The sequence below is a fragment of the Prionailurus bengalensis genome, chromosome E4, assembly GCF_016509475.1.
Source record: "Prionailurus bengalensis isolate Pbe53 chromosome E4, Fcat_Pben_1.1_paternal_pri, whole genome shotgun sequence".
Classification (NCBI taxonomy): Eukaryota; Metazoa; Chordata; class Mammalia; order Carnivora; family Felidae; genus Prionailurus; species Prionailurus bengalensis.
Window position 1 is genome coordinate 34,490,000 of NC_057360.1, and position 16,680 is coordinate 34,506,679.

Consider the following 16,680-nt stretch of genomic DNA (forward strand, 5'->3'; position numbering starts at 1 on the left):
GCAGCTGCTGTGTTGAGATCAAGAAATCTGAAATGCAGGAACATATTCACACTGAGGACTCCTAGACACGAGCTTTTTTATATGACCTCAGAGACCATCTTCTACCGAGTCTCAGAATTCTGCACGGAACTTAGACTATCCCTCGCGAACCCCCAGGCCAGCCGCACCCACATCACCTGGGAATTTGTGAGAAGTGAAAAAAACCTCAGGCCTCATTTCCACTGAATCCGAAACTCTGGGGGCGGCTCAGCCATGCAGCCCCCCAGGTGATTCTCAAAGCATGGTGGCTTGAAAACCAGCAGACGACATCAGGGCTTCTAGACCCTGGCTGTTCGTCAGATTCGCCTGGGGGAGCTTTGAATCCCGACGAAGATGCCCAGGCCCCACTCGCAGAGGTTCTGATTAATGGATCCTGCCCTGGCATTCGTATCTTTTAAAACTCCCCAGATGATTCCGGTGTGCAGGCAGGGCTGAGAAGCCGTGGACTAGACGGTATCCGAGTCCTTTCTGACTTACTATCTAGAGCTGGGCTGTGACGGTCTGAGCCCGGATTCCTGGCTCCCCCAAATCACGGGGTGAATTTGTACACAAGCAGGGGATATGTTTGGGGGAAGGAAGACCTTCCCGAGATCCTAAATTCTTGCATCTCTTGAGGACCAGCTTTTTGATAGTTTATATGAGTGTTTTACCGTTCTTCCTTACGTGCCTGAGGCAGAAACACTGTGAACAGGTGTTGACTGTCTTACCCCAAACACCAATAAGGGTGTGGCAGCACACGCACACCCATCAGTGCTGTAAATATCTGTAGACACATGCAGAAATAACCACATTGGGATATTCAGAATCGCTCCTACTGACGCATATGCACATGCAAATAAACCCACCATCAGAAATCCCAGACGTGGTCCACTCAAACCACTTGGGAAAGTATTTCTCTCGGGGAAAGCCGGGCTGTTTGAACAGAGAAGCACCTCTACCTTCTCTGAAGCCTGGTGTGGTTCAGAGTCACAACCGGGGGCAGGGAGGGGGCTGGGAAATATCTTCTGTAAAGCGACCTGCTCTAGTCCCGTAGGGGACCGCTGAGTACAGATGCTGAGGATGCATTATTTCTCTCGTAGATTCGAGCCGATGGTCCCCCCCATGGAGGGGTCCAGTATGAGATGGTCTCTGTGCTCAAAGACGGGAGCCCCATCCTCCGGGACATGGCCTTCTCCATTGATCAGCGTTACCTGTACATCATGTCTGAGAGACAGGTAAGTGCTGACACCCAGCCCTTCTTTGCAAAGCCCAGGAGCGACTGATAACCTGTGGCCTGACCTTTGTTCAAAAGCTGTTTCATCTAACCAGAGAGCCCTCTGTCTGGGCTTGCTGCTCGGGGGTCCTGGGAGAGGCAGAGTCCTTGGAGGCTTTTGCGGGGAGCCAGAGAGAAGCAGCTGGGGCCAGCCACTTCCCGGAGGCTTCTCTCTAGGCCACAGCCCCTGTCTCGGTGCGTGATGAACAGCCCCGCAAGAACGGGCCAGACTGCTTGGAGCAGCTTGGTGTGATTAAGCAGTAGATTTACAGCTCCCGGGCCCACAGAGTCTGCTGCTCAAGGGAGCCAAAGAAGTGTAAATAATCCAGGCCTCCTGGCTGGGCCTGATCCTGGGAGAGACAGACCCAAGATAGGGCCCCAGAAGGAGATAAAAATCTTGGCCTGAGTCACAGACTGATGCCAGTAGAAGCTGGCCAGCTCTGGGAAGCCGAAGTCTGCCTGAGAAATAGACTTCCACCCTCTGCGGGCTAACGATCGAGTAGGTTCCCCACCTTCTCCGATGGAGCATTATTCCCCCCCGGATTGTATTTGCTCTGAGTACGTGTGGGCAGAGAGAAGGTAAATTCAGGAGAGCCGTGGTGATGGGCAAGGGACACAGGGTAGAAGGTGGATTTGGGATTCCCAAATCAATGCAGACGCAGGAAGCAAAGCAGAACTCTTGGGAAAGGCTGGTTACTTCCATTCGTTCAGGCAGTGGGTGTACAGGTGTTCAGCAGGAGCAGTGGTCTTGGCATTGACCTGAACACGACAAGTAAGATAAAGGCCGAAGAGCAGAAAAAGTGTTGTGCACCTGCCTTGGCTGACGCCCCTGATTTAGGCAAGAAAAAGATGCTGGGCTGGAGGACCAGTGAGCTTTCACAAGGTGCCTTCCAGCTCTTGAGGGGTTGTCATTCCCAAAATACTCGGCCAAACTTCCAGGGGTCCTTGAGGAGCACCCCCTCTCCCAGCGTTGTCTTTTCCTCCTTTCTGTTCGAATGTAGGAATTCTGAATCCAGGGGTGAGGGGGGAATGGAGGGAGGAAGGAAGAGACAAAATGGGCACATGACAGCGTAAGGGAGGCAGTGATGCAGCTTTAACTCGAAAATTGCTTCTTGGGAATAAATGCCACAAATCATATGCAGATTGCATGCATTGCATCCAGGTCCTCCTGAACCCACCTGTCTTTTCACCTCCTTTCATGTGGCCCCTGCAGCTGAGGCATAAACAGGTGCAGATGGGAACTTGGTGGAGCTAGAGGAGGCTTTGCCTAACCTAGAGTGGTAGAGTGGTCTTGGAAATAAACGCTGATGTCTCGTTCTACTAAAACTGTCTGCGAGCCCTAACAAAACCCGTTACTGGGGACATATCGGTTGGGAACAGTGTGCTGGGAAAACCTCCAAATGAATGGGCCTCGGCCGCTGCCCTCACATTGCTTACAGTCTAACAAGGGACGGGGGAGAAAAAGGGAAGGAGACACGTAGCCAGTTATCTAGAACATCCCATTGAAGTCTACAAATGTTCTGCCTTTTCTTCCTGTTCTCTACTTGTAGATACAAGGTTGTTTCTTAAGCAAAAACAGTAGCTGCCCCCCCGTGCAAATTCAAACAATATACACCGAAAAGAAAATAGCAACGAGTTCCCAAATGGGACTGCCCAGTTTGGGAACATTTGATGAACACCATTCTGGACACTTTGGCAGGAAAATAATCAGAGGGACAGATGGATCGATCAGTGGCAGTATAGATAGGTGGATAAAGTGATGGTCGGAGGGATCAAATAGACCCATGATAGATGTGGTATTTGCAGAAGGCATTGTGTATGGCTAAGGACCAGGCAGCTAGCTCTGGGTAGACGCTCCTTCCTGGGTCCCTAAGGCAGTGCAGTGGAAAAGCATAGACAGCGCGTAGAAAGAACCAATGCAACCTTACTGGAACGAAGAGGATGCCAAGGCTCGTATTTTGGCTGCATATCTGTTTCTCGAATGGGATGCTTTCTGAAATTGCATTCAAAATGTGGTCAGCGGAGAGGGCATGAGCCAGAGCCGGAGGCTGGTGAGTGGCCTTCAGGGGCTATGGTGTCCTCCTGAGATCTTACCCTGTGTCCCCTCCAAAAGCATCCGCACTGGCTCAGCTAAGTGTCCACATGGCTTATTTATAAATATCCTCTCCTTCGTCCTCATCTTCGGCCACAGCCGCCCAGTTCTTGCTACAGCCTCACCAAACAGAGGGGTTCCGTGGTAGCCAGTCACACCGAGCGGATACAGGAAGAGTTTGGGTTCGAAGCCACGGGGCTGTCTCCAGTCCGGTGAGATATTAGCCCGGAGAGCTCCCTATGCCAGGTGGAGCTGTGGTCAGTGGGCAGAGTCTAAGGGGGATTTGCGGTAGCACTCTGAGACCTGTCGCCCTGAGAGCTGTAAACCGTGTAGAAGTAGGTAGCTAGGTGGTTTCACCTGGGGCTGGGTCCAGGAATGAGGTCCGAGAACAGCTCAGGGGGCCCATCTGTCTGAGGCCGAGCAACTATGAGTACAGAATATTCAGAGACAGCTCGGAAGTCTTTTTTTTTTTTTTTAAGGTTATTTATTTACTTATTTATTTTGAGAGAGCACGGGGGAAGGGCAGAGAGAACAAGAGACAGAAGCCCAAGCGGGCTCTACGCGGGCTTCGAACTCACGAACCGCGAGATCATGACCTGAGCGGCGATCAGGAGTCGGACGCTTAACCGACTAAGCCACCCAGGTGCCCCTCAGACGTCATGTAAGAAACAGTTTAATGGCAGCGCCTGGGTGGCTCAGTGAGTTAAGCGTCCAACTCTTGGTTTTGGCTCAGCTCATGATCTCACAACTTTGTGGGTTCGAGCCCCGCATCGGGCTCTGTGCTGACAGTGCGGAAGCTGCTTGGAATTCTCTCTTTCCCTCTCTTTCTGCCCCTCCCCCCACTTGCGCTATCTCTGTCTCTCTCAAAATAGATAAATAAATTTAAAAAAATAATAATTTAATGTGAGGCAAGAGAACAGTCAACAAAGATGAAGTCGGATGGCGTGGGTTCTAGCCCAGCGGTTGCTGTATCTGGAGTCATGACCCCCTCACACGTTTGGTACCCCCCCTCATGAAATGGAGGAGTCGAACGAGATCACAGCATTGTCTCTGCAGTCCGAAACTCTGATTTGGGTCCCGTCTCCATATTTCATAGCCACATGGCCTTACACCGGTCACTTCACCTCAGTGTGCCCCACAAGAGTCGATGTGAAGCTCAATAGACACTCCGCTCAGCAGAGGGGAGTTTCCTTCCCACTGCCTCGCGTGCAATGACCCCTTGTCATTGACTTTCTATATGGCCCCTTCCAGCTCTCAGGCCCTTATGATTCCGGCTCTGGAGGGTGGTGACTGTGAGTGATGATTAAGAGGAAGTGAGGTGGCTGGCACCACCAGTGGTCCCCAGGCGGAGCCAACAAGCCTGTGTTCCGGTCCTGACCCACCTCTAACCAGCTGGGTGGCCTAGACTCTTAAGTTCCTAGGGATTCCGTTTGCTCCCCTTCAAAGACGCAATTAATAAATCTAATCCAGAGCCCCTTTCATGTTAAAGAGGCTTGTCTAAGGTCTTGGGATGGAGACTCTTCAACACCTCTAGAAGGCGACACCAAAATGACAGTAGAGAGACAGGCCTGAGGTTAGACCAAATGAAGAAGCTTTTGGAACCAGAGTTTTATGAGGCTGTGGGTGCCCATGTGAACGCCTTCCCCAAACGGCGAACGCTGCGGAGAGGCTAGAAATGCTGGCTGGCTATAGAGAAGTGTATTCCTGTTTCGAGGCCGTGATTTAAGACTTCGGCATTCCCTAAAAGACCTAAGACCTTTATAAGGCATCGTGGGACGGGCGCTTCCCGTCACCTTGTAATAAACCTCTGAGCAACCTGCTGCCATCCGCGCCTTCCCCTCGTCCCCACCTCTTGTCTCTCTGTCCCCCTCCTGTTCCCCCAAAACACGGCACCTGTTGTATCTTCGGCACCACGTCGGTGGAGAACCAAGTCTCTGGTCTCAAGTTCTGCTAAGGGAGGTTTACATCTCCCTACAGAGCGAGAACAATCCAGTCCAGCTCATTCTTTCTCCCTCCCTCCCCCTCTCTCGGTTAATTACACCTAATTAAGAACTAGGACTAGTAAGAAGTGTTGGGTCCTAGTGCCACCGCCTAACAAGCCGATGTTAATGTACTGTTAATAGATCTAGGGCCGGCCAGTCCCAGGGGAGCATTTGGGAACTGATTCCCCAATCCTGCTAATTGCCCGGGGGCCCCGCGGACAGGATGCCTGGCTCTTCCCTAGAAAGTCCGCCCCTGCTTCCTCAACAGCAAATCGACAGATGCTATGGGTGTGAATACAAGTTCTCCCGTATCCTCAGTGTCTAATGGAAGTCAGACAGCAGGTCCAGGGAAAATCAGGCTGCGAGCCAAGTGCAAAACTGAGCGAGAAGATGAAAAGAAACTTGATAGCCCCCGTTTCCACCCAACTTGTCAGGTTGGCCACTCCCCGATAAAGCATATAACTCTGTACTCAACGTGGATGGGAAGGTGTATGGGGATGGAAGCAATTATTCTATTTTATACTTTAATTAGTTTGAATTAGCAGAGGGAATAGAGGCATAAAATGATCCAGCGAAGGGTGAAATAGAAAAAGGGAGTCACAGTGGAGAATGGCTCCGTGCAGGCTGGAAAGGGCCTTGGGAACAGCAGAAAGGCTGGTGACGGGGGCGTGCACGTGTGTTTGGGGGGCGGGTAGGGGCATGGGATGCCGCTCTCTGTTTCGAGGCCTGGAAAGGCAAGATAGCATAATGGTTAAGAGCTGGAGCATGAGAGTCAGACGGAGCTCCACTTAACCCATAGCCGTGTGCTAGACGTCCGGCTTTGAGAAAGTTATCGCACGTCACTAAACCTCAGTTTCTTCGTCTGTATAACGGGCCTAATAATGGTAACTGTTGCGTCTGACACACAGTGCTTTCAGCGTGAGGTGTGATTGTTATCATCATTGCTGCCATCGGTCGTGTCAGAAGTTCTTTTGCACCCCAGAGAAGGCTAGAAGCCTCTCCACTTAAATTACGGCTGGGACAGAGTTCCCGAGTGTTTGACCCCAACCTGTCATTCCTGCTGCTCCTTCCCCAGGGACGCTTCCAAAGCCTCTGGCCTGGCCGAATGACAGCATCAGGCTAAGTTGCTCATAATCTGCTATTTATTTTAAAAATCCAGGAATGTGCCCAGCAGACTAAACAGTCCCGCTGCCCTTGATACAGGCTGAGGCAGCCCTGGGCCCATATGTGAGGCCCAGGAGGCCAGTATTGCAGGCATCTGTGGAGAGAAGGGGGGTCAGGCCCCAAGCCCTCAGGGTCTTGTCTGGCTGCATGTGTGGACACGTAGCCAGAAAGGGGCTACCCATGGGGCTTTTCATTTCTGGCCTTTCCAGGTAAGGAAACCAGATCCCAAAAGATAGGGCTGCTGTTCTCCAAGGAGCGGGCACTCGGATCCCAGTTTTGAGGGCAAAAATGCCCTCAACGTTTGTCTATAGTTGGCATACCATTCTGGTCACTTCCTGCTACATAATAAACTGTGTCAAAATTCTGGGGCATAAAACAACCATTTTGTTATGTTCTCAAACTACGTAAGTCAGGGTTCCAGCCATGGTGCACTGAAGAGGGCTTTTCTTTTCTTTACAACACAAATGACTTGGGGCGCTTAGAATTCTAAGGACTAGAATCATCTAGAAGCTTCTGTCTGTCTGGGAACTAGAAGACCGGGCCCAGCTGAGGCTAGTGCCCCAGAGTGCCTAGTGATCAGAGCGCCTAGGAGAAGGCCTCCCCATGTGACACGGGCTCGCCCACAGCACGGTGACCGCAGGAGAGCCGGACTTCTGGAACAAGGCAGATCCTGGCAAACATGGCGGCTGAGGGCTCGAAGAGCGAGGATTCCCACAAATGAGGTAGAACTATTGCCTTTTTAATGACATCGCCTCAGAAGTCACAAGGCTGTCTCTTCTGCCTGCCTCTTTACCTCTCCACTGCCGGTCACCTCGGGTGATTCTGATTTGGGACGCCCACGAGCACATCTGGAGAGACAAGGCTCAGGGAAGATAAATACGTGGTTTCCTGACCCTTCAGGATCATGGAAGCGCAGAACCTCCGAGCTGGGAAGGACCTCGGGGCTCACCCATCATGACCCCACATGAGAACTCGGAGGCCCAGAAGGCATCTGAGCAGGGTACCTGCCCCTTCAGTGTCAGAGTCATCGAAACTGGCTTGATTTCCCAAAACTCACGGGGAAGTTCCGGTAGCTATTAAGCCTACAACTGATTTGGTAAAAGTTGCATAAGTCCTAAATGAAGCCCACATCCAGTGTGGGCTCTGACAGTACATCCGGGAAGCCTTTGAGGGAATCCATGAGGAACAGGATCACATTGCCAGGAAACTGCCCAGACAGTGGCACACAATTTTATTTATTTATTTTCTTTTTTATTTAAAAAAATTTTTTTAACGTTTATATATTTTTGAAAGAGAGAGACAGACAGACAGAGTGCATGCGGGGGAGGAGTGAAGAGAGAGGGAGACACAGAACTCGAAGTAGGCTCCAGGCTCTGAGCTGTCAGCACAGAGCCCGATGTGGGGCTCGAACTCACGGACCGTGAGACAGTGACCGGAGCCGAAGTCAGACGCTTAACTGACTGAGCTATATAGGTACCCCACGTCTGTCTTTCTTTCTTTCTTTTTTTTTTGTAATTTAAATCCAAGTTAGTTACCATACAGTGCAATAACGATTTCAGGAATAGAATCTAGTGATTCATCACCCACACACAACACCCAGTGTTCATCCCAACAGGTGTCCCTTCCCACAATGCCTATCTCCCATTCAGCCCATCCCCCACCCAGCACCCCACCAGCAATCACCAGTCTGTTCTCTGTATTCAGGAGTCTTTGATGGTTTGTCTCCCCCGGTGTCTTCCTCTTCCATTTGCTTCCCTTCCCCTCTGTTCATCCATCCTGTTTCCCAACCTCCGCAAAGTGAGTGAAATCGTATGATAATCTGTCTTTCTCTGACTTACTTCGCTTAGCCTAACACACTCCAGTTCCATCCACGTAGTTGCAAATGGTAAGATTTCATTCCTTTTGAGCACTCAATAATATTCCATTGAATATATATACCACATCTTCTTTATCCATTCATCAGTCGACGGACATTTGGGCTCTCTCCATTCTCTGGCTATTGTCGATAGCGCTCTTATAAACACTGGGGTGCATATGCCCCTTCAAATCAGTATTTTTGTATCCGTTGGATACATACCTAGCAGGTGGCACACAATTTTAAAGGGTTCCCCCTCGCAATGTCTCTGTGGCAATATTGCATCAGCCCACTGAGAAGGCGGGCCTCCGAGGTGCCCCACTTTTGCTATGCAGGGCAGTGGTGATTTACCCGCTGGATACATGCAGGAAACTGACTTTTTAACTACTGCCCTCCGTAAGTAAATTAAGAGAGTTGGAACGAGAAAAACTTTTGCCTGGAGTTAATAGAAACAAAACTCATGGGGTGCCTGGGTGGCTCCGTGGGTTGGGGTCCAGCTCTTGGTTTCGGCTCAGGTCATGATCTGAGTTCGGATCAGTTCATGGGTTCGAGCCCTGTGTCAGGTTCTGTGCTGACCGTGCTGAACCTGCTTGGGATTCTCTCTCTCTCTCCCTCTGCCCCTCCCTTGCCTGTGCACCCTCCCTCTCTCAAAATAAAGAAGTAAACTTAAAAAAAGAAAAAGAAAGAAAAGTCATCTGGAAGGATTGTGAGGCCATCCTTCTCTGAGTGTCTCACAGGCAGGAGGGACCCCTTCCCAGGCCCTCAGTCCCCTGCCTTGGTTGAAGATGTGCTGGGTGGGGAAGACAGGTGGGAAGACAGACCAGACCCTCTAACGCGCCATCCGGGAGTACATAGCCAGCTTCGCCCGAGAGCTCATTTTGGTTTCCTTGGTTTGGGGGAGGGCCTATCTACTGCAAACCTGGACCTAGCCCCCAAAATGAGCATTTTCAAAGGGCCTATTGTGACTCAGAAGCAACAGTAAGTCTCCTACCTGTGGCTAAAGCCAGTGAGCTGCCAAACCCCTAAGGCAGCTAAAGACTTGAGGAAGGCAAAGGAAGAAAAAAAAAAAAAAAAATGTGGGGAACCACACTTCCAGATGTTCCCTGCTCATTTATTTTGACATCTCAGACTATTATTTTGATTGTGCACATTTGTTTAGTCCAGGCGATAAGGCTTCCCAGGGCGCGGGCAGAGCGTGCCAAGGTGTATTTGTACAAGGCGCTCTGGGTCTCAGTGACGGGAGCCCTCCCTCTGCCGGGGCGGGAGGCCTGGGCCCAGCCGTGGGGGAGGAGAGGATGTGAGGAGGCCCCGGGCTGCAGCAAGGCCTGAGGGGCTTCGGGGAGAATTACAGAGTTTGCGGATTAGGAAAGTGAGGATAAGCGAATTTCGGCTGCACTTTTGTTTTCAAATGTGTCACTTTCAATCCAAGCCTTTGATGCACATGTGTTTCTGGTTAAGGGCCTGGGACCCCAGTGTGGCCCAGGAGCTAAGCTGCTCATATCAGTGCCTTTCCCCAAGCGGGAGGGGGTGCGGGGAAGGGTGACCACCCCAAGCCTGGGTTTTGATTTTCTTTCTTTCTTCCCCCCTCCCCACATCCCCCATTTCAAAAGTCAGGGAACAAAGAGGCTGACACAGACCTGATTCCCTGGCTATTAATATTCTCACTGGAGCATTTTTCTAATAAATATTTTCACATGAGAGAAAAGAAATGCAAACCCACCCTATTAATCAGACGCTTGGCTTGTTGTATTTAAGAGAGAAAACTCCAGCCTCTTATTTTAAAATCCTTTGGTTTGGAAAGAAATGATTGAACACAATGCCCAGGCTGGAAGGACTGGTGCCAAAAAAACTCATTTCTCTAAATGGGCAGGGGGGCTGGAGACTTGCTCTAATCCTTGGCGAGGGACTCGATTTCTCTTTCTAGGCAGGTCGTGTGAACACTGACGCTCTGACTGCCCAGGATGATGTTTCTGTGACTGAGGGATGGGAAATCATAGTGTCTCCACCCCAGCAGGAAACCCACTCCCTTTTTTCTAGAGGTGAAGAAACGGATGCCCCGAGAGGGGAGTCACTTGCCGACGTCTTCCCCTGACTTACCAGGAGAAGCAGAATATTAACCTGGTCCAGCCCGGCATTCTTTCCCCAACTTGAGAACAGCCTCGCTCCGCACAGGCAAGAAAGGAAACTGGTTGTCTTTAAACACTTGCAGTTAAAAAAAAAAAAAAAAATTAAAAACAACCTGGGCCCAAGAGAGTCACCGAAGATGTTCCCAAGGGTCAAATTAAAATAGGGAAAGATTTGCATATCATTTGCATACACGGACTCATTCACTCACCAGACCGTTAAGTGTCTACCATGTATAATGCATAGAGCTGTCCACTGACAAGTCATTTGCATATGCAGATCTAGGCAGGGCAGTCTCTCTAAGTAATATTCCAGCAAAATGTTATAAACCCGGCTGTCTGCACATTGGTACCTTCTTGACTTCTTTCTGCTCTTTGCAATGTTTAGCAGCAGCACCGTTGAGTGTGCTTTTGTGTAGCAATAAATAAAATCGAATCCCTGCCCTCAGGGAGGTCTCATTCTGGTGGGGAAGAGTGATGGATAGATAAATTACAATATAAAGTGAACAGTGCCGTCGCAGAGACCTACCGTGTGCTCCGTGACCCAAGTAAGTCACACCGACCAGGGAGAGACCTGTCCTCGTCCTTCCATTCTTGGGGTCACTCAGACGGAGGACTCCTTCTCTCTCTGACACAGCAATTCGGAGCTTATCTAGTGAGGGGCTCAGAGATTATCTAGTGAAGAGCAGCCTTTTATTTTATGGATGAGGATAGGAGACCTGAGGGGGAAGCAGCTCTGGAGAGGGGAAGGTCTGCCAAACCAGGATGTGAGGAAGCAGATAGTGACTGTGATGGGCAGTTTCCTGACCCCGTGAAGAGTGTGGGCTCTAAACTCTGCCTGCCTGCCTACGTTCAAATCCTGGCTCTGCTGCTTACTGCTGTGTGACCTCGGACAAGTTGCTTTACCTCTCGGTGCTTCAGTTTCCTCATCTGGAAAATGGGCACAATTACAGCATCTGCCTGAGGATTAAATCAAATGAATGAATACCTAAAAAGCATCTGAAAAGTATCTGGCGCATGTTACGTGCTTAATAAATGTTGGTAGTCGTAATTGTAGTTTTCTGGTTGTGCCCCATGCATAATCACCAGGCCAAGCCCTGCAGATCACGCTCCGCACGTAGCCGCACCTAAAAAAGAGACTTAACCACCTCGCCCTGCCTCTCAGCTCTACTTTATTTAAGATGTGTTGAAATCTAGCTAACATTTAGGTTCGGTTTTTCTTATGTTAGTTGACAAACACGTCCTCGGCTAATCCAACAATGCCATGGGAGAAGTAGTATTGTCCTTGCCTCTTTTGGAGACAGGAAGACTGAAATTCAGTCTGGCTAAGGAATTTGCCCAGAGCCACCAAGCTGGGAAACGGGCAGATTGTGCACTCCACCCAGCCTTCGGAAGCCAAATCCACACTTCCGGCTTCTCGAGACAGCGCCCCCTGGCTGCCGCGTGTTCGCAGAGGGCACCTCCCTTCCTGCCCGCTCTCCACCTGGCTCCGAATTTAGGAAAGAGCTCAGCAGCGGCTTTCAGGGCTCCAGGAGACCAGCACAGACTCACAGGTCCTAGTTTGACACCCCCAAGGAGACTGGAGCAGTGCTCTGTTTTGTTTAAAAATTTTTTTTAATGTTTATTTATTATTGAGAGACAGAGAAAGACAGAGCATGAGCAGGGGAGGGGCAGAGAGAGAGAGAGGGAGGCACAAAATCTGAAGCAGGCTCCAGGCTCTGAGCTGTCAGCACAGAGCCCGACGCGGGGCTCAAACCCACAAACTGGGAGATCGTGACCTGAGCTGAAGTCGGACACCCAACCGACTGAGCCACCCAGGTGCCTCCCCACCACCACTGTTTTGTTTAAAACAAAAAACAATAAAGGAAAGCGAGCACTCCCCTGGGCCTTAGGTGCACAGTCACAGGAGGGGCTCTGGTGGTCAGAGTGGATGGAGGATAGGAAACTACTACTGCTGCCGTTTAGCCTGTGCAGTGGGCCAGGTGCTTCCCAAGCAGCCTCTCGACTCCTTACAACAAGCTTGAGAGGTATTATCTCCCCTACTTGACGCGCAAGGAAGGCTCAGCAAGGTGAAGTGACCTGAGCGAGGGCCTCATAACACTCTCAGGAGGCAGGGCTGGGGTGGAGACGCAGGCCTGTGTGCCCTCACCCCACCATCCTGGAGGCCGAGCAGGTGACGTCATGACTCCCCTGCACCCTCTCTACCCCCCATCCACAGCTGGCCCGTCTCTGCAAGGAGGGCGGGAACGGGACACAGGAGGCCCCGATTCAGCCTCTCTGTGCAACTCCTGTGTGAACCAGGCAAACAGGAACGGCTGCAGTCACTGCCCTAAATGGGGGTTGGAGGGCTCTAGAAAGCCTTCTGCGCTTGCCGCCTCCAGATCTCTCCGGCCCCGCTGTGACTGACGCCCCAGAACTCTGCAGCCTGCTCCTTAGCTCCTCCACGGAGCTCTCCCTCATGCTCCCCGTGTTGAGTTTCTGTAATTGAATGTGTTTTATTTAGACCATAACATTTAGTGCCACTTTGGATTTCCAATTAGGCTTCAATCAAACGCTGAGGGTCTGATTCGTTTTGTTGTTTTGATCAACACAAAAGATGGCAACATCAGAGGAGCCGTCGTGAAAAGTTATTTCCATCCGCCGATGACTAGGACAGTTGCTTGTGATGTGAAGATACAGCTTCGGAGATGCCAAGAGTTGTACCAGGCGTGGGGGAGGGGGCGGGGGGAGGGAGGACAGGGGAAGGCGGCGAACCCTACAAGGAGCGCGGTTTGAAGTTCTAGGGTGCACCCCCCATTCTCCACGCCACCCCCCCCCCGCCACCCCCCGGCAAGAGAGGGTAGGAGGTGGGTGCTGGGCATTGAGGCCACTTGATGAAGCTCCTTCCTCTGCAGGCCAGGGTCCTGGGTGCCCAGGCGGGAAGGGGAAGGAGCTGGTTCCTCGTACAGAGGGCTTGGGCCTCTTACCCAGGAGAGGTTCCATGAACACAGGGCTCCCATGAGACCGGAAGCTGACCACAAGTTGCTTTCTCCAGACAATGGCCCCTGCATTCCTCAGCCGGAAGTGAGCAGCTGTGCAGGCTTATGGAAACCCAGGGGTGGGGTGGGGCAGGGGGTGCTTTCCTCAACGCCGGGAGGTTCTGGCCAACCAGTCACACACGCTGCCTGTCAGACAGCTGTTCTCTCAGGGGCTGGTCCTAGGGATGAAGTTGAGAATCCAGTGGTGAGCTGCTAAGGAGGTGGTGGGGGAAGGGTGACAGGGGTGACAGGAGAATGACAGGGGAGTGGTAAGCTAGGATTCTGCCTTCCGTCACTCCCTGGAGCCTCACCGCTCGCTGGAGTCTGAGTTAAGGCCACGTGGAGCCTCAGTTTCCCCATCGATAAAATTTATTTGAACGTCCCCCGCAACCACGACATTTCGCACATCCTTTTGACCGCACGCCTGTGTGGGACAGAGGCTGGCCCGGGTCTGGGAGTGCGCGTGCGTGTGAGAACAGCGTTCGTGGAGGATGAGGCCCACAAGAGCAAGCATTCCTGGGTGTTCTTTGAGTGTGCAAGGACATCCGCCCCAGCACGGCGCTTTCAGACGCCAGGCCAGGGCTGTGCTCACTGAAGGGAAAGCCAGTCTGTGTTCCAGCGCTTCGGGCTTGCCCTCTGAGCCTTCTGGACCCCGTCCGGCTCAGGGACCCAACGTCAGTCACAGTCCCCACCTCGTGGGTTGCGTGCCCCACAGTTAAATGCCCCGGGGCCTTTGCCTCTCTGCACAGAGCGACCTGTCTCACTCCCCCTCCTGGTTATTCCCACCCCCCCCCCTTCTGCAGACAGCCTGGGGTTTGAAATTTGCACCAGGTGGAGGGAGAACTGCCTGTGTCATCAGCTGTTGGTGGCTCAGCAAACAGTCTGGGTTCAGCCTCTGTCCCTCAAGTAATGTTTAATGAGTGGAGGGAGATGGGCAGAGATGAGAGTCGGGCGGAAGGAAGATTGGAAAGAGAAAAATGAACGGAGCTGAGAACAATGTCTTCGTTAACCACTCAGCTTCCGGGCGATCTATCAAACAACCCTTGAGGGCCTATTGTGAGCACAGAGCCCTTCCTGACAAAATCACACATACACCAGGAAAAGAGTATTGTGAGACAGTTTGCAGGGCGCTGGGAATGCATGAGGGGGTGCTACCCAACAGAGCCTGTCAGTCAGGGAAGGCTTCCCGGAGGAGGTGTTGCTCTAGGTGAATCATGAAAAGCCGGGGAGCTTTTCCCCAGATTTGGTACTGTTGGAGCAGAAGGCAAGGGTGGAGAGGTACCTGGCCTCGGAGAATATCCACAGCACACAGGCAGTGAGCAGACTGCAGGTGGACTCAACCCACCTTCCCTTACCAAGACGAAAGGAGCCTCGGCCCAAACAGAAGGTGCTTCAGGCTCCTTCAGCCCCTACCATTGAACCAGAGAACCTGGGAGAAGACGATCATGCAGCAAGCTGCCGGTGTTTTTGCCTTCCCTGGCAGCGCCCCCCTCCCCCCACCCCCCCAGCAGGTCATGGATCTAAGAGGCACAGTCAAGAAAAAGGACGCCAGCACGGGTCACGGTCTACCACCAAAAGCCCTCTGTAATCACGCCAACCCCCCCCCCCCCGCCCCTCGGGACAGCTACTTCCCTGTACGGTGAGGACACCCCCTGCTCATCTCCGGTTCAGGGAAGAGGAAAAGGGAGCTCGTGTGCCCGGTCCCATTCGTTCACTCGGCCATTCCAACCACATCTTTTGGTAGCAGAGACCTTGCCCTCCCGGCTGCTTCTGTGTCCCCAGGAGATATTGCAGTGGTTGGCCCTGGTGGGTGCTCAACAAACACTTGTCACGGGATGGGAAGAGACAGGCAGGGAAGACGGGAGACAGGAAAAGAGAGAAGGTGTGCAAAGGAGACATTGTAGGATAGTGTGCAGAGCTCACGTTTGGGGGCAGTTAGGCCCGTGTTCAAATCTGGGCTCTCCCACTCTTTGGTAGGGCCTGGCTTCTTCTCCGTAAGCCTCAGTCTTCTCCTCTGTGAAGTGGGGATAATAACAATACCGGCCTTATAGGGTTGCTGAGCATAAATGATCCCTGCAAAGTGCCTGGGACAGAGCAAGAGCCCAACCCTGGAATCAGCCCCAGCTAAGCCCTCGTCCTTCTCTCTGGTTCACTCGTGAGCTCCCTGGTTCACTGCCACGGAGACCCCCCTAACTAACATGTTGCTCATTTTTCATCCTTAAGTCATCTGCCAGTTGCGTCTATTTCTAGCCTCTGTCTTGTGAGACGAGAATAAGGAAGGGAAACAGATAGCTGCAGAGGCTCATTTGCCAGTTGTCAGCGCCCGCCATCAGCAGAGCTCTCTGTCCGCTTCTCCCTGGGTGCCTGGAAAAATCACTGTGACCTTTTATTTACTGGTTGATCCAGTCAGCGCAGGTCTCTCTGCCTCCCCCCTCCAGCCCACCCTCCACATCCCCACCCTCCGCCAGCCCAGCGCTGGCTTCCTGCCTCCCGCGCCCCATCCCGCTGCAGGGTGGGCACGCTCGGCTGGTCCCTCTGAGCCTCCCTGTCTTCATGATCAGATTCTTAAAAACCTGTGGGCACAGACAAGAGGAAAACCGGAAGTATTGATCTTTTCCGCCCGGTGCTTCCGCCGCGGAGGATTTTTTTTTTTTTTTTTTTTTGCCGTTGAACGTCTTCTGCGGGCTTCCTCTTCATTCCCATTTCACCGAAGAGCCAAACTGAGGTCAGTTTAGGCCAGCAAGTGACCTGCTCCAGGGTGACTCGGTACGTCGCAGCACTGCCTAGAAGAGCGTATGCTTCTCCCAGGCCCTCGCCCAGATTTTGCCCTTTGACCTCTACCACGCATCTCCTCAGTCATCCATTTCCCCGAAACCCCTCCCCCCTTTTCCTTGCATCTCTTCTGACCCTCTGGCCTGTGCTGGCCGGCAGCTATTTCTACTCTTGTTTCTTCTCCCTCCCTTGGCCCAGCCACGCATTCACCTATGCCCCCCCCCCCCCCCCCCTGAGCCAATCGGGCTGCGGTGTGCAGCCCCGGGGACATGGTGGTGGCAGTTGAGGGTGGTGACAGGGAGACCGAGATGGCTAACAAGTGGGTACTTACAAGAAGACAATCCCCAGAGGTTCCCGGAGGCCAAGAGTGAGCTGGGCAGACCC

At 52.2% G+C, this 16,680-nt stretch overlaps 1 protein-coding gene across 3 annotated transcripts in view; it reads left to right on the plus strand.

Annotated features, from left to right (window-relative positions):
- PLXNA2 (plexin A2) overlaps window positions 1–16,680 on the plus strand; it is a 206,825-nt gene that overhangs the window by 93,832 nt on the left and 96,313 nt on the right. For all 3 annotated transcript variants that reach the window (XM_043568305.1, XM_043568307.1, XM_043568308.1), the window contains exon 4: window positions 1,119–1,253. In XM_043568305.1, coding sequence (XP_043424240.1) covers window positions 1,119–1,253 — 135 coding nt within the window. The remainder of the gene's footprint in view (window positions 1–1,118; window positions 1,254–16,680) is intronic.